Source organism: Ursus americanus, chromosome 13 (genome assembly GCF_024610735.1).
Source record: "Ursus americanus isolate L20-20 chromosome 13, mUrsAme1.1.p, whole genome shotgun sequence".
In the NCBI taxonomy this organism is placed as follows: domain Eukaryota; kingdom Metazoa; phylum Chordata; class Mammalia; order Carnivora; family Ursidae; genus Ursus; species Ursus americanus.
The window spans coordinates 69,602,696-69,624,239 of record NC_142139.1 but is presented as its reverse complement, the minus strand read 5'-3'; the positions used below and the strand labels follow the sequence as shown (position 1 = coordinate 69,624,239).

The following is a 21,544-nucleotide window of genomic DNA, read 5'->3' as shown; positions in this document are numbered from 1 at the left end:
CTGGATTTAAGAGACAAGGAAAATGTGTCAAGTTCCCCTCCCCGAATTCGTATCCCCTCCAGGGCTAAGATGCGGCTCAGAGTTCTTTCTCAGCCTCCCGGAGGAAAGGGGAAAACCCTGTGGGAGTCCAGCGAGGTTTTGCGCCTTGCCAGGTGGAGGGACGAGACCGCCACTGGTGGTGAGCCGAGACCCCCCCCCAGCCTTTTCCCTCCGGGCGGGGGAAGGGAGGGAGGGCGGGAGGGAGTGAGCGGCGCCGTGGGGCGGGGCAGGGGCGGGACCGCCGGTCGCCCAATCCCCTTCTTTCCCCGCCCCTCCCCCGCCCCCAGACCCCTTTCCACCAACGGAGCTCCGCGGTGGGCGGAGCCTGTCACGGCAGCAGTCCTAGGTGCGATTTTTTCCCCCCCGTTCTTCCTCCCTTTCTTTCTTTTTTTTTCCCCTTTCCTTTTTTTGTGAATGAAAAAAGGAGGTCGCGAGCGGTCCCCGGGACTGCGGCGCTAGGCGTCTTCGCGGCCGCGCCTTGGGAGCGGCCGGGCGCGTAGCGGCAGCGGCCTCGCCCCTCTCCTCCTCAACGGTGCGTCGCCTCCAGCCTCCGCAGCCAGAGGACCCGCGGCGGCGGCGCGGCCCAGACGCCCGAGGTCTGGGCGGCCGTGCGCAGCCCACTCCAGCGTGCCTCCATGACACTGGGCGCCCGGGGCGCGGGGAGATGCTGATCCGGAAGAGGCAATGGCTGCAGTGCCGCGCGCGCGGCCGCTCCCGGCCCGCCGTCCGGCCTGGGCTGCTCTGTCAGAGTTTCTGATCTAGCGCGACCCGGGCCCGGAGCCTGTAGCGGCAGCAGCAGCGGCAGCGGCGGCGGCGGCGGCGGCAGCAGCAGCGCGGCGGCGCCGGCATCGTCCTAACTTGCACGCTCGGAGTGACCCCAGACATTTCACTAAAATGAGCGTGCTTAGCAGGAAGAGATGTGTTCCTTACACTAGAAATTACCCCGTCACATGTAGTGGTGTAAGTAAATGATTAATTTCTATTATGGCCGTGTTGTAAGCTGCCTGGAAACGCGCCGCTTCGCCCTCCTGTGCCCTCCCCGGCCCTATCTGCGCCCCTTCTGAAGGTTTCCCCCTCCCCCCCGCCCCCGACACTCCCTCTCCCCTTGGCTATGGCTTTGGCTGCTGGGGTCTCAGGGGGCGGGGACTAATCTTTTCCGGGTTTTTCTCGGGAAGGAAAATGACTTGATTACCTTGGCGTGTCGTGGCCTTCCTCTTTCCCCGTTTTTAAAAAAATTATTTTTAGTGTGCGTGTGTGTGTGTGTGTGTGTGTGTGCAGAGCAGCGTGTCAGGAATAAAGGTCCAGAGTGGTGGAAATGTTTCTGTTAAAAAACAATGGAATTTGGATGTTTTTGCTCGCCGTTCCGGAGATATTTCTTTCAGCCCAACTCCATTGCAGTCTGTGCATCAGAGTTCTGGCAAACTATGGGAGAAATGCTTAGCGTTGTTTGTTGATGTTTGAGAAGGTTTTTTCTGTGTGTTTAGGTTTGCATTTTTTGTTAATATGATCATTCACGATCCCTTTGAGCCTTGCTGTCCACTGGATCTGCAGGAGGGCTTCATCTCCCCGCCTCCCCAATATTACAATGTCAGCAACCTCGGTGAAAAGCCACCCTCTCTGGGCTTCTCTTTCCGATTCTCCCTTCCTCTCTATCCTCCGCAATTTTTACCTTCATTTTGAGGATATACCTCCCTTTTGCATTTTGTAAGATGCAGGATGTGGGATATTGGTTGCTAGGAGACAAACCAGGCTCCCAGGGAGATTCTGTCGTTTCCTTGACAACCAGACTAGGGCAGCCACAGATGAACAAGCCTCCTATCAGCTGTGGGAGGGAAAAGGGGGCTTTTCTGGGCTCTGCAAAGAGTGTGTGTAGGGTGTGGGGGTGGCACTGTTACCCGGTGAGGGTTGTAGCTAATCTGAGCGCACCTTGCCTTTGGCCTGGCTTGAGTACACAGAGCTGGGGGAGCAGCGGGCAGGAGGCTGATTGTGGAGAGGGGGACAGGGATCACGGGACGGGGTGGGGAGCGAGCATCTATGTGACTCCGAGATCACTGAAGGAGAGGAATGAATTGGAGATTGTGATACCCAGGGCAGGAGGGCAAGGAAGCCATAGTCTGTGGAGGTTTGTCTAGAGGCTCAGAAGGAATGAGGATGAGGCAATTGTGCGGAAAAGTCTAGAGTCATTGAAGGAGAGAGTGCCAGAAGGGAAGGGGAAGTTGAGAAGCTCATTGAGTGGGTTGTATCATCATACATCAGCAATGATACAGTAAAGTAGCAATATTCTAGAGCAAAAATCATATTACCGCTGGCTTTGGCACACTATCTCCGGTACAGGATCCCTGTTTAAGACAGGCCTGATTCGGCTAAAGAGTTTTGCCTGCTGGCTTAATTGGGCCAGTCTGTATCTTAAAGAGAGATAGAATTACATATATAGATGTGTAATCTAGCATTATATAATACCAGATTACATAAGAAGACAAATACCTCCTTTCCACCCAGGCTCTCTTGGCACAAATTCACCAAGATTCGGGAAACTTTCTTCCGAAGCTCTCATACCCATTTTCCAGAAGGGCAGACTGATGGCCAGAGAAGCAAAGAGATTTGCCCTTTCCTAGACACGAAGTTTCCTAGATCTGAAGTCAGGCGGTTGGGACAGGGGTGGAGTGGGTGAGAATGAGAAAAATAGGGAGGAAGTCCAAGGACAAGCAGGGGAAGGCTGCGGGAGCGGCTGAAGAGTGGATGGGGAGGGGCTGTTCAGCCAGAGGAGCACCCAGCAGGGCTGCTGTCTAAACTCCCGGTGGCCTTCCTACTTGTTGGTTGGCTGTCCCCTACTTAGAGAGGTGCATGAGGTGTGCAGGTGTATTTTAACCATAAACTCCCTGAATTCGCACCAGTGTTGCTCTACTGGTGTTCTGGCATCCTCCTCACTGTCCAGATGCTCCTGGGTTTAAGAACTGATGCCCCTCGTCCGTGCCTCCTCATCCCCCCTTCTGCTTCCACACCCACAGGCCATTCGAATCTAAATTTGAGAAAGAAGTTCTGCTGGCAGGTGGGTTTTGTAGTCTTTCTCCTCCAGCTATACATATTCTATTTGGGAGTCTGTTTTGTTCTTCAGCTATAGAGCAGAAACCACAGCCCAGGCGATTCCTTCCCAGTTGCCTGACTGAGACCAGGAACCATCAAAGTGGGGCTCCTGGTCCTCAGCTCAGGGGAGGAGGCAAGATGGTGGTTAGGACGATGGCTGCCCCACTGGGGAGGGTGAGGAGGGTGGCGGAGGCAGGGGGTATCTTGCAGACAGTTGCTCTGGAGACCAGGGAGGGGCTGCGTGGAGACCCGTTGTTGTTTCGAGTTCAGATCCTATAGAATTCCAAGAGGAAGGAGGTGCTCGTCTCATTGAAAAGTCCTTGCTGCACTTTTTGCTTAGGCTGCTGGGATGTATCTACTCGCGCAAATGCCAGTTGCCATCGTTACTTGGATGTGTCAGTTCTGCACTCCTGCATGCTGGCATCCAGTTACTGCCCGGCAGGAAGGGAGCTGCTCTGTTGGGGCTGGTGGCCTGGCTCTCTGGCTGGCTGGCTCAGCGGTGAGGGCGCCTGGACTGCCTCCAGGACACTTAGGAGCTCAACCTTCCTTGGCCTAGGAAGGAGTCCTGCAGGCTGCTGCAGCCCCCAGCTGACTTCGTGCACACAGGGAATGTGAGTGGGAGCAGGCCAGTGACCTAGGTGAAACCAGGTTCCCTAACAATGTCTGCCTTGGACTTACCCCACGCTCCTCTCCTCAACCCTTTCAGGAGAGTAACTGCCGCTGGGACACTGCCACTGAAAGCACCCTTGCCCTCAAGCTGAGGGTCCCTTCCTGGTGACAGCTTTTTAAACATTGACATGACATTTCCACTACAGAAGGGCCATCCGTTTGTTAATCCCCGTCTGTGGGTGGACAAGGCACTCCCTCTGTTCAGCACAGAAGGAAACTGAGGCAAGCATTTGTGCAGAAATTCAGGCCCAAGTTTCTGACCCTCTGCTTCCCCCAGCAGCCTTCCAGGAGCGCCAGGGGTCAGGGGGCTTCCAGCCTGAGAATCCTCCTCCCTAGGAATGGGAAGTACGCAAGGGGGCGTATCTCACTCTCCCTGAGGCTGCATGCAGGATGCTTAGAGGGCCTGTTGGAGCAGGGCGGTAAGGCCCATTGGCCTTGGAGTGAAGAGTCACAGGCCCGTGTTTGTCTCCACTGCCATCTCAAAACTGGGCCTGCAGCTGAGTGAGCCATACAGGTAACGTGACAGGCTCAGAGGAGGGGAGGAGGTGGCCCATGGGCTGTTCAGGTGCCTCCAGAGGGACTGGGAGGAAAAATTCTGGCATCTCGCTGAAGGAGGCTGGGGGCTAGCATTGAAGGGTGGCCATAGGCAAGCCAGGGCTTGAAAATCCACCACCAGGGAGCAAGGGAGGGAGGCAAAGATGGAGGACAGGAGAGCGGCCACCCAGCTCTGACGAGTCCATTAAATTTTAAAGTGGCCCTGCCCTCCGGCATGCTGGGAAGGGGTGGGGACCTGGCCAGGACTCTGCCTCTCTCAGCTGTTTGTTGTTCTGTTGCCCAGAGGAGGAGAGTCTGGATGAGGAGTGCGCTTCCCAGGTGGACTCTCCTCTTCCTGGGAGAGTGGGGCCAGGCCCGGGGTGGGTTCTGCCATGGGGTCTCTCACAGGCCTCCCCCAGCCAGAAGCCCAGCGGGAGGATGGTGGCAACAGGAGGCAGACAAGCGGCATTCGTGGTGCCGCAGCTCCTTGCAGCCTGAGTGGGCCCCCAGCTTCTCAGGCCCCACAGAACGATCATCCAGAAAGCTGCCCACTCCCTTCGCCCCCTCTCCACTCAGATGCTGGTAGAGGGGCCAGTCCCAGCTGCGGAGAGCTGCTGGCCCTGGCCCTCAGGGAGCCGGGGTGCGGAGCCACCTTGACCACCACGCTCCTCTCCCTCAGGTCCCAATTAATGGATTCTGACATGGATTATGAAAGGCCAAACGTAGAGACCATCAAGTGCGTTGTGGTGGGAGACAACGCGGTGGGCAAGACCAGGCTCATTTGTGCACGGGCCTGCAATGCCACCCTCACCCAGTACCAGCTGCTTGCCACCCATGTGCCCACGGTTTGGGCCATCGACCAGTATCGGGTGTGCCAGGAGGTAAGGCTGCACGGCCGCTCGGCTGGGGGTCCACCCCATGGATTCGGGCTTCTTCCTAAGCCGGAGCGCAGTGTCTCCAAACACGGCCCGGCCTGTGCCAAGCTCATGGAGGCCCCTGGGCATGGCGCGGGGGCAGCTAAAGAGGAAGGAGCTCCAGGAGAGAGGGCTGACGGAAGCCCACCCCAGGGGAGGGATGCTTAACCGTTTGTGTTTGGCATGGCCGAGCTGGTGCCTGAGACCCAAGCTTTGCCTGGGACACAGCATCTCATGCAGTCACAGCCCCCAGTAATGGGGAGCACTGCGGTGAAGGGGGTTGTTGGAGAGATGAGGGCAGAGAGGAAAAAAGAAGCTGTCGGCCAATACCAAAAACAGAGGCTTGTAATGTGCAGGCGAGGCTGGGAACAGGGCAGGCTCGCTGAGATCCCTTCCACCCCAGGACAGTCTACCCTCTGAGAGGCTCTTCCCTTCCAGCCGGCTTAGAGCCCACTCTTGCTGTTGGCATGCAGAGATGGCACCCAGATAAAGTGCTGGGCACAGCACATGGAGGGGGCTGCCAGGACCCTAGCCAGCTCTGTCCCTCTACCCCCATGCTGTCTGGGACCCTCGGGGATGAGCCGGCGCCACCCTGAGCTGGCATGCAGAGGCCCCTAGAACCATTGCCCTTGATTCCCACTCCTCTTCGAACCCCCCCACACCCTACAGGTGCTGGAACGCTCCAGAGATGTGGTAGATGATGTCAGCGTCTCCCTCCGCCTCTGGGACACCTTTGGAGACCACCACAAAGACCGTCGCTTTGCTTATGGGAGGTAGGTAAGGCCTCTGGTTGGCTGCGGGAAGCCGGGTGGGTAGGTTTTCCCTGCCTTCCCAAGGAACAACAATGCTCTGAAATTTCAGCTGGGAGGAGGGAACAGAGAGAACAGCATGGCCGACCCTCACAGGGGAGGCAGCCTGGGGCAGTGGAAGGAGCCGGGTTTGGAGTCAGGAGTCTCAGCCCTGCTACCTATCAGCTCTGTGACTATGCACAATTAGGGGAACTGTTCTGAATTGATTCTCCTCAGCCACGGATTGTACAATGGTAATTTCTAACCCATAAGATAGCCATGAGGTCAAAACGAGAGTTTTCGAAAGCTCTAAAATGCTAAATTAGAGGTATATAAATTAGAGGTCCTATTATTACACATTCTGCGCAAGGTCATGGAGCAGATGCATATGACAGACGTGGGATGTAGTGTAGTTTGGGGTGGGTATGTGTGTTCTCCCTTGTTCCAGGGACAGTAACCTACCAGTAGCTTTCCCTGCCTATAACCTCACTCTCCCACCCCCAGATCCGATGTGGTGGTTCTGTGCTTCTCCATTGCCAACCCCAATTCCCTCCACCATGTCAAGACCATGTGGTACCCAGAGATCAAGCACTTCTGCCCCCGAGCACCTGTCATCTTGGTGGGCTGCCAGCTAGACCTGCGCTATGCTGACCTGGAGGCTGTCAATAGGGCCAGGCGACCCTTGGCTAGGTAGGGGGTGCTGGTGCTAGGGAGGGGGGAGGAGGAAGATCGAGGGAGGGGTGCATATCCATGGCTCCCTGTTCAGCCCCGAGGGAATCCACTTGGCCTCATCCCTACCCTCCATTTGAAGCAAGCCATGCAGGGGCGGGGGGGCAAAGAGAATAGAGAATGCCCATTCATTCATTTGTTCATTTGTTCAGTCATCCATCCATGCATCCACATATCCGTTATACCCTGTGTGGGCCATCCTGGGCTAAGCACCATGGGAGGGAAGGAGAAAATGAGGTAGTCTTTGCGGGAAGGGGCTTATGATCATGCTGGGAGATGAACTCCATATATGGCCATGTTAAAAACCAGCGTGGAACATTGCATGCTAATTGCCAGAGAGGTGGTTGGTGCTGCCACTGCTTTGAGGTGGGGAAGGCGGGGGGCTGGCATAAATACAGAAGGCTTCCTACAAGAAGAGGGGATTGGTAGCGGGCCTTGAAGAACTGGTAAGAATTGACTAGACAGAGGAGAAAGGGCAGGAGTCAGACAGAGACAGATCCTGAGCAGAAACACCACCCCTGACCCAGTCCTCTGGGGAACAGGCAGGCTCTGGAGAGCTGCCTCTCCCTGCCCCTCCCCTGCCCCTCCTCCCCCACCCACATGTTTTGTTTTCCTTCTTGAATCTACCAGGCCCATCAAGCCCAACGAGATCCTTCCCCCAGAGAAGGGTCGGGAGGTGGCCAAGGAGCTGGGCATCCCCTACTACGAGACCAGTGTGGTGGCCCAGTTTGGCATCAAAGACGTCTTTGACAATGCCATCCGCGCAGCGCTCATTTCCCGCCGACACCTGCAGTTCTGGAAATCCCACCTCCGTAATGTACAGCGGCCTCTGCTGCAGGCGCCCTTCTTGCCTCCCAAGCCGCCTCCCCCCATCATCGTGGTGCCCGACCCCCCCTCCAGCAGCGAGGAGTGCCCCGCCCACCTCCTGGAGGACCCGCTGTGTGCGGATGTCATACTGGTGCTGCAGGAGCGGGTGCGCATCTTTGCCCACAAGATCTACCTCTCCACCTCCTCCTCCAAGTTCTATGACTTGTTCCTCATGGACCTGAGTGAGGGGGAGCTGGGGGGCCCCTCGGGGCCAGGGGGCCCCCGCCCAGAGGACCACCGGGCTCACCCTGATCACCACCACCATCACCACCACCACCACCACCACGGCCGGGACTTCCTGCTGCGGGCGGCCAGCTTTGACGTGTGCGAGAGCGTGGAGGAGGGCGGGGGCTCGGGTCCTGCTGGGCTCCGCGCCTCCACCAGCGACGGAATCTTACGGGGCAATGGAACAGGGTATCTGCCCGGGAGGGGTCGAGTACTGTCTTCCTGGAGCCGAGCTTTTGTGAGCATCCAAGAAGAAATGGCAGAAGATCCTCTGACCTACAAATCCCGGCTGATGGTGGTGGTGAAAATGGACAACTCCATCCAGCCGGGGCCCTTCCGGGCTGTTCTCAAGTACCTGTACACTGGGGAGCTGGATGAGAACGAGCGGGACCTCATGCACATCGCCCACATTGCTGAACTGCTTGAGGTCTTTGATCTGCGCATGATGGTGGCCAACATTCTCAACAACGAGGCCTTCATGAACCAAGAGATCACTAAGGCCTTCCACGTCCGCCGGACCAACCGGGTGAAGGAGTGCTTGGCAAAAGGCACCTTCTCAGGTATGGATTGTGCTTAGGAGCTGACTGCCAGAGGGCAGGGGACTTCCCTCCAATTAGCCTTCTGAAGAGTCCGGGTTGGTCCGATTAGCGTTCTGAGTCATCTCAGCTGCTGATGTCCTGGAGATACGGTGGCTCTGCTCCCGAAGCCTAGTACCCAAGCCCGAGAACTTGGTCATGTAGCTCTCTACAGCAGTGGCTTCAGAAGAAAGTGGGTTGTCTGGGCACAGTGTCGATCTTTGGGGTGGGTTCTCCCACATTCTTTCACCACATCCTCACGTGATACCTCTTCTCCTCCCGGACAGATGTGACCTTCATCCTGGATGATGGCACCATCAGCGCCCATAAGCCCCTGTTGATTTCCAGCTGTGACTGGATGGCCGCCATGTTTGGGGGGCCATTTGTGGAGAGTTCCACCAGGGAGGTAAGGCTAGGAGGGGAATAGGTGGGAAGGAGAGAGAGACTTCCACCCTCCCCACCTGAGGCATCTGCCATTTACTGGGACTTCCTTCAGCACTGACTGCGAGATGGCTCCCATAGCCAAGGATCTTATGATATTTCAAGACAGGGAATTATAGTGATGTCTTCCCTTTATGGTGTAGAAAGCACTTTTGATATATTATCGCCTATCTCACCTCACACACAACTCCTACACTTGGCATCGTGTTCCCACTGTATAAGGAAAGTGAGGCCCCGGGAAGTTAAGTGCCTGGTGCAAAGTTATATAAGTAGAAAGGAGAGGTTTGGACTTGAACTCAAGACTTCGATTCCTTGGCTCTATACGTTGTACCTTGCTTTCTCCCTAACACATGTGAGCCAAGTGGAAAAAATTCAGTGTGTGCCAACATGAATCCATCACTGTTTTAAATGTATGTCTTACCATTACTTAGGTATGGTGAAGCCCACAGACCAGGAGAAAGTTGCCATTGGACAGAGAGTTGTTTTTTTTAAATTTTATTTATTTATTCGACAGAGATAGAGACAGCCAGTGAGAGAGGGAACACAAGCAGGGGGAGTGGGAGAGGAAGAAGCAGGCTCCTAGCAGAAGAGCCTGATGTGGGGCTTGATCCCAGAACACCTGTATCACGCCCTGAGCCGAAGGCAGATGCTTAACAACTGAGCCACCCAGGCGCCCCTGGACAGAGAGATTTTTATACTCCCAGGTGTCTGTAGGAGGGGGCATGCCTGGCACAGGGGGCCACACAGGGAAGCACCAGGGTCAGTCTGGAGGCAAAGGGAGTGAAGGGAACAGCGAACAAGAGCCTTCGCTGTAGTTTCTGTGGGAAGGAATGGGTGAGGCAGGGGGAGCAGGCTTAGGACTGGCTAGTCTGAATAATTTCAGCAGGCTTTGGGGCTGTCCCAAGTCATGCGGTACCTGGCCTTAGGGTGGCAAGGGCAGGAGAGAGTGGCTGAGAGAGTGAGCCTGATAAAGGAGGTGGTTGGGGTGTGGACTTGGGATTAGTTGATTTGCACGTGAAAGGCATGCTGACCGCCTCCTTTACAAGCCCTGGGAGGGGCAACCCCGCTGGGGTCAGCAAGGCCCCAGATGCCAAAGGAGCAGAACACAGACAATAAAAAATGCTTCGTATAATCACCTTTCCCTCTAAGCAGCACTGCTCCGACCGACTGTCTCGTCACTGTTTCAGCCACTTTCTCAGGAACCGAAACCGGAAACACAGAGTTGTAAGGGGCCTATCAGTGTATCCTTAGAAATAGTCTCTTAAGTCTGTTCTCTCCTTTCCTTTCTCACAGCCGAGCAGAGTAGCCCAGGCTGAGGCCCTCGGTATTCTCTCTTTTCCTTGAATTCCCATACCGCTAGCTGTCACAGTTAACAAGGTACAGCTTTGTGCAACTGCTTGAGGTTCTGAGGGTCCGCACGCTGTTTTCTCACCTGGTCTGGAATTTCTTTCCTCCCCACCTCTCCCCAGCCCCGCTCCATCCTGGTCCCTTAGTAAGAGCTCACCAAACACTTGAGGGAAAGACAGGACTATGAACGACACAGGATAGCATCCTGTGACAAAGAATAACAGTTTCTTAAGATTTCTGGGAAGGAGGTCCTTCCGGAAGGCTAAGTGGAGGGGTTGAGCTGTGAGCTGGTCTCCGATCCTTGAAGCATGAGTGGGATTGGCCTCTGTGAGTGTGAGACGAGGCGTTCCTGAGAGCCCCAGGGGCCGGCCCGCCCAAGGCACTTCTCGGTACCATAGAAGCAGCGTAAAGCTCCAGATGGCTCCCATGCAGCCCGGAGAGACTTGTGTCTAATGAGAAAGCAGTTTTTGTTGCAGCACAGCCCTCAAGAGATCCCAGGGCCCCAAAGCAGCAGCTTCAGGCAGCCAGTGAGAAGTCAGCTGGTGTTGGCTTTGCTCTTTCGTACCCCACTTGCACTGACCTCGGCAAGGCCAGGTGGGGCCGGGGTGTGGGTTCAGGTGGCAGGAAGGACTCCTTCAAACATCTTCCAAGACAGCATGGCTTTGGAAGCATGCAAGTGGGAATCCAGGTTCTTTTCTTTTTTTATTAATTAAAGATTTATTTATTTATTTTAGAGAGAGAGAGAGTGCAGATGTGTGAACATGGGGAGAAGCAGAGGGAATGGGAGAGAGAGAGTCTCCAGCACACTCCCCACTGAGTGCGGAGCCCCAGTGTAGGGCTCGATCTCATGACCCTGAGATCGTGACCTCAGCCGATCTCGAGAGTCTGACACTCAACCGACTGAGCCACCCAGGTGCCCTGAACCCAGGTTCTTTGAAACTGTCAGAGCGCTGCTCACGGGTGTGGTCAGCACACGGGCTCCGTACGGGCTTCTGCTCTGGGAGACAGGCCCTGGGGGGCCGTCGGAGCTAGCACAGGGGCGGCTCAGGGGTGGCTGCCCGTCCGGTGGAGCCAGCAGAAAGCCGGGGCCTTTAGAGTTTCCCGACCCGAGCTCCTCCTTCTGGAAAGCTGGGCCTCCCTGAGGCCTTCTGTCTCCTTGCCCCGCAGGTGGTGTTTCCTCACACGAGCAAGAGCTGCATGAGGGCAGTGCTGGAGTACCTGTACACGGGCACGTTCACCTCCAGTCCCGACCTGGACGACATGAAGCTCATCATCCTGGCCAACCGCCTGTGCCTGCCGCACTTGGTTGCCCTCACAGGTACCCGGGCCCCTGGGGGAGAAGACAGGGACCCCCCCCCCCAGCCTGATTTCTTCTCTCATCTGCATCCCCCCAGGGGACAGGCTGTGAGTACCAAGGGACTGCGTTTACATAAAGTGAAATGTGTCGCTGTGTCCTGGGGTTTGGGGAGGACGTGGATATAAAGCAGCACGTGTGAGAGACGTGCTCGATGGTGTCACATGGTCGGCTCTCCACAAAGGGTTTCGGGCCCAACCGAGGGGTCTCCAGTAGATGACAGCGCCTGGTGTTCCATCAGCTTCGCCTCAGCGGGGCAACTAAGTCAAGAGGAATAGAACACCATTCCTCATTGCTCCCCTTTGGTTCTTTTCCTCCTCCTCTGCCGCATTCTTTCTTTCTTTTCTTCCTCCTCCTCCTCTTCCATCTTCACTTTCTCTTTCTTCCAGAAATAGACAATAAACATTGACCTCCACCCCTAGTTCCTTGGAAAGCCCGTGAGAGCTGGAGCTCAGCTTTTAGAATGAACCCATCACAGAGGCCCTTGGCATGGAGCAGGGCCCGAGGCCGCAGGGAAACCGAGCAGCAGGCAATGGGGATGGGGGAGGGGGTCGAGGGGTTGGAGAAGAGGAGCGGTGCTATCCGGATGAAGGGAGTCTGGGGCCACCTGGATGAAGAGGGTGATGCTGGCTGTTGGAATTGCTATGTGCGTTGTGTTGGCGTTGGCACCTTGCTGCTGTTGCTATCAGCGTCCGTGTTCTTGGGCAGGTCCGGGGGCAGAAAGCAGGGCCTTAGATATTGAGTGGAGATTCAGGGAAGGACCTAGCATCGGAGCTGCCGGGGCACTGGACCGGTGCTCAAGACGGGGACTCGTACAGGAGGAAAAGCAAAACCATGATGAGAAATTAGTTATAGGATGGGGCTTGGTCATAGGAAGAAGGAAGAAATCATTGATCAGAATTTGTTAAGTGCTGAGCCTACAGAGAGAGTCCAGGGACCCTCCTAGTTGGAAACACAGAGGGCTTTAAGGTGGGAAGAAAGAGAGAGGCTTCTAAAGATCACAGCTGAAACAGGCTGTCCACCATAGCTGCCGTGGAAAGTGGAAAGTGGTGTGGTCTTCACAGAGCATAGGTAACTTCCAAACTCTTAGACCGAGTAATTCAACTTTTGAAAGACTATCTCCAAAATATGTATAAAGATGTTTCTGTAAGTTTGCTTCATCATGGTGGGCGATCAGAAATAAGTCAGCCGTTACAAATGTTAAACTGCGCAGTTGCATGGAGAGGCTTCTAGAAAATACCCACTAAGTGACTTTTCCTGGGGAACGGTCCACATGCACTACAAAGCATACAGACGTGCGTCGTGCACGTGTCTTGTCAAGGATCAGCGGGAAATGTCAAGCATGGCATGATTGGTGGTGCTCTATGTTTTGGGAGATAGGCTTTCTATGAAGTTATTAATTCAGGCTTAAAAATTTTTTCATTGTTCAATAGAGCACAAATGCATGAAACATATGTTTAGCTTCATGAATTATTATAAGGTCAAAGGACTCATATCAAGAGCTAGCACCTTGCTGGCCATCGCAGAAGCCCTCTGCCTGTCCCTGCCAGTCACAGGTCCATTCCCGTCCTCAGGAGTAACGCTTTGCCTGTCACTCCTTTCTAGGGTATTTTTTATTGGCCTCCCTTCTTGCTCTTCATACTTTCATCTTCCGTGTGTGCATCCTTACACACGATAGCATGGTCTTATTTTTTATATGCCTTTTAAAAATTTCTTCTAATCTAAAGCTTCCTTGTTCATTAAAATTTTTTTTGCCTTGCAATTTATCTATTGGAAAAAAACCCACTGATGTTCTAGAAAATCTAGATTTTTCACTGATTGGCCATTGATCTAGGGGCTCGATCAGATTCATATTCAACTTTCTTTTGCTAAAACTACTTCATAGGTTATTCCTGTTTTGTTTTAAGATTTTATTTTGAAGTAATCTCTACACCCAGCATGGGGCTTGAACTCACAACCCCGAGATCTAGGGTCACACGCTCCACCGACTGAGCCAGCGAGGCGCTCCATTTCTGTTTTTCATCAAGAAGCTTTGTCTCTTTTTGTGATCTTTTTGTGACGTTAGCAGCCACTGAGTATCATTGCGTGGATCCATTGATTTATGAGGTGTTGTGAGATGATAATATTCCAATTCAATCGTTCCTTCTTTGTCTGTCGGAATACTTTGGAAAAGAGAGCCACTTCCCCTGACCTTCTCTGCTCGCCCGGTGGTGTGGTTCATACAGGAAGGGCAGATGAATGCTTGGTTGTACCCTTTTATTTACCGGTCTTCAAGATAAATTTGTTTCCCATCACCCTTTGCGGGTGCCCGATTAGTTTTTATTTTTAAATATTATTACGAACACACTCAATTGGTTTCAAATAACTACAGTTATCTTTATTGAAGCTGAAATACCACACTGCACCTTTTGCCAGCAAGAGTCTCTTCAGGTCGGCTCGGAGTGAGCTTTCTGGTTATGTGGAGTGACAAGGTGTTCCAGGTTCATTTTGTACAACTCTTGGCCCAGACCTGGAATCGGCCATTTCTCTGAGAAGTCTGTTTCTTATAGTTGGACGTGGTATTTCAAGGCTATAATCTGAGCACGAGGGATGCACGTTACTACTGTATTGTTTCTAGCTGTTGTTTCTAGGTCTTTTTCTAGAGCTGGGAATTAGATTTTAAAGTTTGTTTGTTTGAGACGGAGAGAGCGGGAGAGAGAGAGCGTGAGCAGGGGTAGGGGAGGAACAGAGGGAGAGGAAGAGAGAGAATCTTAAGCAGCCTCCATGCCCGTGCGGAGCCTGACGTGGAGCTCGATCTCACGACCCTGAGATGATGACCCGGGCCGAAATCAAGAGTCGGACGCTTAAGGAACTGAGCCCCCCAGGCGCCCCCATGAGGATAAAATACCTCATGGGTTTGTACTGATGCAGTTAAACTTCAGGATTAAGAGTGCTTACTTCTTTTATATAAATGTCTTAACATAAAATGTAAGGTTTGTTCACAGTTTGTTATGAAATTTCAGTTAACACAAGCAACTAGATTCAATCCCTAGTTGTAGTTCCGAGTTCTCAGCAAACCTGAGAGTGACCAGCCTCTCCCGTCAGCATCAATGGCCGGTTCTGCTGCGGGCTTTCACCCCACACGCACCAGACTCCTGGGTGCAACAGATGTCGTTGGAACACGTCTCCGATGTGATTCTGACTAACATACACCTTCACTTCCCATCCCCACTCCGCTGGAAAGTCTTGCTGTGATCCCAGTTTCCTCACCGGTGGAGCAGACTTCACTGGCGTGTGGCCTTTCCCGGCCTGTTAGGACTTGCCGCTGGCCCTTCTCTGCCTCTGGCTGCAGGGGGTCCCTGCCGGGGGCGTAAGTGAGTGCACGTCCGTCCATGTGGTTCTTCAGCTGACTCCTGACTGTGTGTGTCACAGAGCAGTACACGGTGACCGGGCTGATGGAAGCCACTCAGATGATGGTGGACATTGATGGGGACGTCCTCGTGTTCCTAGAGCTGGCTCAGGTATGATGGCAGGGGAAGGACTTTCTCCAGCATTCTTCCTCTGGGCTCTGTCTGCCCGTTGGCCGTGACTGAGGGAGGCTGGCAGGCGGTGGGTAGGAGGGGAGCCTGCTGTTAGACTTGGTTCCCTGATTGGCCAGGGCCGTGTTGTCCTCTGAGCCGGAGGGTTCACTCTGACATGCCCAGAGGAGAGGCTGGCCGCGGCGGCCAGGGACTGAGGCATCGTCCGACCACAGGGCAGGGGACGGAAGCCCAGTCTCACGTGTGCACATGGTTGCAGCGTGCCTGAGGTCCTCAAGGACTCTTCATCTAGAAGGAGCTGCCCACCTCCTTATTCCCAAGCAAGGAAGCGAAGTCCCCCGCACGGCCCTCCGCGTGCAGGAGTTCCGCCCCTAGAGGCCAGCGTGGGAAGTGAAGCTGCAGCTTCGAGGCTCGCGGACACAGCGGGAAGTCGGCTCTCTAAGCGGGGCCGTAGGCCCCTCTGGCCCTGGGCGGGCGGGGGAGGACATCTCCGCGGTGGCCTTGGAGGGGGACGGCGCCATGCGCGTCTCTGGATTTCTGTGGGTGCTGGGGGCAGGACAGAGGTGACGTGACGGTGGCGGTGGTGGCGCCAAGGAGCAGATGAAATGTTTCTCACACTTTCGTGTGGGTTCGCCTCTCGAGAGGGGCTCGTTACACCTGCAGGGCTTGGCCCGTCTGCACCAGCGTTTGGCTCTGCAGACTGCCACAGGTGTCTGCGGACCCCGCCCCGGGCTCCAGCGTAGGTGCTCTTCTCTGTGTCCCCAGTTCCACTGCGCCTACCAGTTGGCCGACTGGTGTCTTCACCACATCTGCACCAACTACAACAACGTGTGCCGCAAGTTCCCCCGAGACATGAAGGCCATGTCCCCAGGTGAGCGTCTCCCGCGTGCCCAACGGGCCAGAGCTCTGACTTGACCCCGGGGCGTCCAAAAACTGCCAGAGATCCTTGGGCTGAACTTGAGCTTGTGGGTGGGGGGAGCACCTGGCAAAGGTGTTTCGGCCACACGGAGGGGAGCCCAGGAAAAGAGCAGGACAGCTGGGGGCCTCAGGCAATTCACTTGACCTCTCGGGGCTTCTGTTTCTCACAAGTACAAAGAAGTGTGTTGGACTTCTGGTATTTTTCAGACCTGGTGTTTTGGAGGGGGGTATTTTGGTATTTCAGACTTCGTTGGTTTTTTTTTCAGAGTTGGTATTTTTCAGACAGGACTCCACGATAAGAAATATATTTTGTTGTGAGCCAGTACACATATAGAAACTATGTCAGTTGTTTTTCATGCTGCTCACGGCCCACCACATTGATTTCACAACCTAGACATGGGCACAGCTTGGACCACCCGGGTCCAGCTGTCCTCTGAGGTCCCTGCGGTATCATCTCTGCTTAATTAGTATCTCCAGTCCTTCGGCCCAACAGGAGCTACACGGGCTCCCGGGACAGGTGTTGTGGCCCCCCGAGTTCCTGCCACTCTGCGGCGCCCCTCCTCCCGGTGCGAGGTCATCCCGCACCCACCCTTCTCCCACCCACCCCCTCCTCCTTTACACCCTGCGGGCATTTTCTTTCAAAAACACAGCTCCAGCCGCAGCACTGCCCTGGTCCAAACCTTCCACACCTGGCACACTTTCCAGAATCAGTCCGAACCCCTCAGCCTAGCCTTCCCTCCAGGCTGGCCCTCTGTCGTCCTGCAGCCCTCCCTCCCCTTCCCTGAGGAGCCAACTCTGCCAGCCGTCTGTGCTGCCACCCCAGCCGTGCCCAGCACCTTGCTGCCCTTCTCCCTCCTCACGCCCCATCCCAGCCCAGTTCGTTCCCAGCGCAGGTGAGGCCCAACTAGGTTGTCCCCGCGTCATGGAGCCCAGCAGAGCGGAAGTGCCTTTCCCCAGCACTGGCGCTGACTTTCTTAAAGAAGTTCTGCAGCTGCACAGAGGGCTCCGAAGGCAGGGCTGGTGGTCTGGTCCCTGGCACTGGGCGTGCCCCGGACGGAGGCCCCTGGCAGGTCTCCAGGGCAGTAGCATGGGGGTGGCGGGCGGCCCCCGGACCCCCTCCTCGTCCCGGTGCTCCTCGTGCCCCTCCTCCTGCCCGCCCTCTAACCAAGCCCTACTGCGCTGTGCTCCAGAAAACCAGGAGTATTTTGAGAAGCACCGGTGGCCCCCCGTCTGGTACCTGAAGGAGGAAGATCACTACCAGCGGGCACGGAAGGAGCGCGAGAAGGAGGATTATCTCCACCTGAAACGGCAGCCCAAGCGGCGGTGGCTGTTCTGGAACAGTCCCTCCTCACCGTCCTCTTCTGCGGCCTCCTCGTCATCCCCATCTTCCTCCTCGGCTGTGGTCTGAGATGCTGCCACCCTCTTCTGACCCTGCTGCTGTCTCCCCCACTCGCCTTTGCCCCCTGCTCTTCTGCATCGCCCCTCCACCTTCCAGGGACAAGGGGACCCACGTAACCAGGACCCTAAGGGCAGAGCTCTTCTCACCAGCCGACACGTCTCAGCAAGAGAGTAGGGGGGAGGAGGGGGCCTTGTGGATCAGTACAGGGACCCCCTGCAGGGGGCCCCCCGTTCCAGAGCAGGGCGGGAAGCAGATGGCTGCTGGGAGGTGGGGAGCGGGGAAGGTGCCGAGAGCTCTGGCATCTGACTCTGGGTCGGAGAAGGCTGGCTTCCTAGGGAGACTCTCCCAGCCGTGAGGCTGTGTGGCTTGGTCTGTGGAGGCAGCCCCCTCCCAGGGAGTGGCTGTGCACAGGGAGGGTCCTGCTCTCTTGGCCACGTCTTTCCACCCATGGACCTGAGGGTGACAGATGTTTTGTGGGCACTTCCACACAGCGCCTACTCAGATCCTCACCGGAGAAGTCAGGGTAGAAATTAGGCCTTCAGACCCAACTCAAGGCTTTCACATCCTGGGGTGCAGCTGCGGAGGCCAGGAGGCCACGGTGGGAAGGCTTGCTCTTGACGGGCATCCCTCCCTCCCAGGCCTGATCAAGGAGGGCAGAGCCTGTCCAGAGCTTCGGGCCCAGGAGCAGTGCCTCGTGGTGCAGTGAGAAACTTTTCCCTCCCCGTCCTTCACTACGCAGATCCAGAGATGGGAACCGAAGGAAGTAGCTGGAACAGGGGGAGAGGAGAAAGGGGGAGGGGGGGTCTGGGCGCAGCAGCCCCGTCCTCTTCTGGGCCCCTTCCCCTGCCTCTTGTTAGTACAGTGGGGCAAAATTAGCAAAAAAACAAACAAAACAAAACTCCAAACAGCAGCAAAATCACCACCAACAAAAACATGTTGGCCTCTATCCCTTCAAAGAAAAAAAATAGCAGAAAAAGACCCTGTATAGCTTACAAACAGGGGCCTCCGTGTTGACGAGACAGCAGTGTAGGCTGCAGGATTGATTCTGGTGGCTGTGGGGAAAGGACTCGTCACCCGCTGTGGCTGAGGATGCCCAGGCCCTGCTCGCCGGCTCTGAGGACAGCACGAGTTCTGAGTTAGCATGCGGGGATTGACGCTTCGGGGGCGGGGGCAGGGGGGTCTCAGGGCTTGAATGTGGCATTGGACCCCTGCTTTGCCCATCATGAGAATCAGTTCTTCTCCTCGATTTCAGAGAGTGACTTCCCAGGATGTGAATGTGTTGGGGGTCCAAGGTCAGGGGAAAGGGCACCGACTTGGAGAATAGGAGTCCCTGTAATGAAGGACCACAGGACATGACCTCACTTAGTGCTGGTTCGGGGGGTGGGGTGCAAGGAAGGGAAGGAGGAAAAGGGGAGACTTGAGCAGGGGCAAAGCACAGTCAGTCCCAGGAAGAGGGGGACCAGACTGGAGGATTGTGGGGGGTAAGACAGCAGCTTGCAACCCCATGGGGAAAGCTGGGCCACATTTTACCTGTCCTGGTTTTGTGATCCTGACCCATATTTCACCCCCCACACCGTATGGCGACCTAAAAGCCAGAGGTCCACTGATGACGGGTGGAACCCTGGGGTGGGCTCCACCAGCAAGACCCTGGCTTTAGGTCCGGGGTCAAGCAAACGCAGAAACAGTTTTGTGGTACTGAGACTAGAGATTGATGGTAAGTCCTCGTCAAGAGAAGCAGCAGGAGGGGGCAGGCCAGGCAGGTCTAGGGTGGCTGCACCCCCATTGTCTGAGCCGCAGACTTCAAGACCAGAGCTGCCTCCCCTTCTCTGGGGTGGGTAGCCGGCTGGCAAGACCGACGTGTGCTCCTGCCTGCTGAGTTCTCATCCTTGGCTTCAGGGCGAGGCTGAGGGAGCCAACAGGCAAAGGCAGGAGGCAGCTCGCGAGGGGGGTGCAGCTCTACACCCAGCACCCTCGCTCTGGGGAAGGGAGCCAGAGCTGGGGCCGTGGGGTCTCCTGGGAACTCCTGGTGAGAGGGAGAGCAGAAACCTAAAATCCAGGGGGAGGTGGAATGAGGGGCTGAGCAGCGTGGCCGGCCGATGAGGACGCAGAAAGGCCAAAGGGAGAGAGTCAGCGTGGCCAGGAGGTGCAGGGAACCCGTGCGAGAGGAGCCGCAGGACCACCCCAGCAACCAGGGTGGGCTCACCCCTCAGGGACCCACTGCCCCTTCCTAGCTGCAGCCTGGGTGCCCAGTAGGCCCAGGTGCAAGCCAGAGACTCCACCTATGGGGCTGTGAGGGAGCCAGGCCAGGGCTGGCAACCTCGCAGGAGGAGGGAGGGACGAGGGGCTGAATTCCAGTCCCCCCAAACCCTGGCATTTGGAAATCCAGGGAGACGGGAAGGACAAGTCACAAGAACACACCCCTGTACTCGTGTCACTCAAAGCTGCTTCACAGGAGCGTGGGAGGGTGGGGGAGAAAAAACACACACACCTCTTTTTATATAAGGTTTCATATTTAATTTGGTCATGAATTCATAAATACATGAGTATTTTGTACCTAATGGCCTGCCTTGTACTGTTCGATATGTCCAACAACCTCTTCAAAGGTGGCACTTCCACTGGAGAGAAGCATGAAAGGACACCAATCACCAAAGAAACACCAAGTGCCTATTGAGGTCCGAGGTCCGCTGGGACCGGATCAGCTTCGTGCTCTGACGCAGCTTACCTTAAATGAGTAAGCATGACCAGCACTGCTGGGCTCTCACCGCGGAGGGGCGCTCGCGTGAACTGAACGCTGACTGGCAAAAATTCATGACTCCTGAAGATACAAGCGCCCGGCAAGGAAGGGGCGGAAGGGGCGGCGGAGGCAGGAAACCTCGAGTCTTCCAAAAAAAAGGGAAGGGGCAGGGGAAGGGGGGACCTCTGGAAGGAAGTGGGAGACGGAGGTAAACAGCAAGGCCATGAGGGTTGTGCCCCCACTAAACTCCGCTAGAACATCAATTCCCCGAACCGAAGTGTTCGGGCGACCCCGGTTTGAGCCCAGCCCTACCAGACTGGGCACACACAGACCTCTGAGCCGGGGAAGCCCAAGAAGCCTGAGGAGAAGCTCGATGCTATTATCCTGCCAGGTCTGGACTACAGCTGTAGCGGGAGGAGAGCTGAAAATGAAGATGGGGCTGAAGGTCCCGCACGTGACCTGCAATGGCACATGACGTAGAACCTACCTGCCGCCTCAGATCCAGCCCATCTCCCACCCCCTCCCACGTCCATTGGGGAGAAGGAGGCCCACGCGTGGGTGCCCCCGAACGTTTGGGGGCACCCACCCAAACCCAGGGCTGCCCAAGGACACCCCTTCTCTTCACTCTCCTTACTTGGAAACATCTGCCTATAAGTAATATAAATATTCATACACCCACAAAATTATCATGTTGGAAGGAGTTCAGAGCACTTCAGAAGTTTCTGGCCATTGGATCCTGGAAAGCTCAGGCTGCATATGAGGGAGAATGGGAATCCACCCGGGCCATCCCCAGAGGTGGCCTTTTTCGTCTTCTCCCTTTGTGTTCGTGCTCATTCTATGGTTGCCTGCTCCCATTCGGGTAACCTGTGCAATCACACTCATAAGCACATTGCAAAAGCTTCTACATGCTCATAGAAATATATACAAAAATATAAAAATAGGAAGATGCACATCTTGTAACACCAATAGATGTAAGCAAGGGCAAGCATGCCAACGTGACTGTGTCTTCCAATATAACAAACACAAGTAGAAAGGGCGATTCTGTTAGGATGAAGTCCTGTGGATTGAAAAGAACGGCACCCTAAAACAACTCGCTGTGCACATATGAACATACACAGGCACCTCGAACCTGATCCTGCAGGTTCACTTCCAGACCACCCCAATGAGCAAATACCGCAATAAAGCGAGTCAAATGAATCCTTTGGTTTCCCAGTGCATACAAAAGTTATGTCTACACCACACTGTAGTCTATTAAATGTGCAATAGCATTATGTTTTTAAAAACCATGTATTAAACTAAAAAATATTGCTAAAAAATTGCTAACCATCACCTGAGCTTTCAGCAAATTGTAATCTTTTTGCTGGTGGAGGCTCTTGCCTCGATGCTGGTGGCTGCTGACTGATCGGGGA

General features: G+C 55.3%; 1 protein-coding gene across 1 annotated transcript; it reads left to right on the top strand.

Annotated features, from left to right (window-relative positions):
• Positions 1-362: 362 nt before the first annotated feature.
• On the top strand, positions 363-19,959 carry RHOBTB2 (Rho related BTB domain containing 2). The gene is made up of 10 exons (XM_045774068.2): positions 363-999; positions 5,006-5,207; positions 5,910-6,013; positions 6,533-6,718; positions 7,388-8,409; positions 8,712-8,830; positions 11,380-11,530; positions 14,978-15,066; positions 15,850-15,955; positions 17,193-19,959. The coding sequence occupies exons 2-10, from the start codon at positions 5,016-5,018 to the stop codon at positions 17,408-17,410; spliced, it is 2,187 nt and encodes a 728-aa protein (XP_045630024.1). The 5' UTR covers positions 363-999; positions 5,006-5,015; the 3' UTR covers positions 17,411-19,959.
• The last annotated feature ends 1,585 nt before the right edge of the window (positions 19,960-21,544 follow it).

Excerpts from the sequence above, each read along its gene's own strand:
- RHOBTB2 (XM_045774068.2), top strand. The coding sequence starts at position 5,016 with ATGGATTCTGACATGGATTATGAAAGGCCAAACGTAGAGACCATCAAG. Across the intron at positions 8,831-11,379 it reads TGGAGAGTTCCACCAGGGAG|GTGGTGTTTCCTCACACGAG; the intron begins GTAAGGCTAGGA and ends CTTGCCCCGCAG. Across the intron at positions 11,531-14,977 it reads GCACTTGGTTGCCCTCACAG|AGCAGTACACGGTGACCGGG; the intron begins GTACCCGGGCCC and ends TGTGTGTCACAG.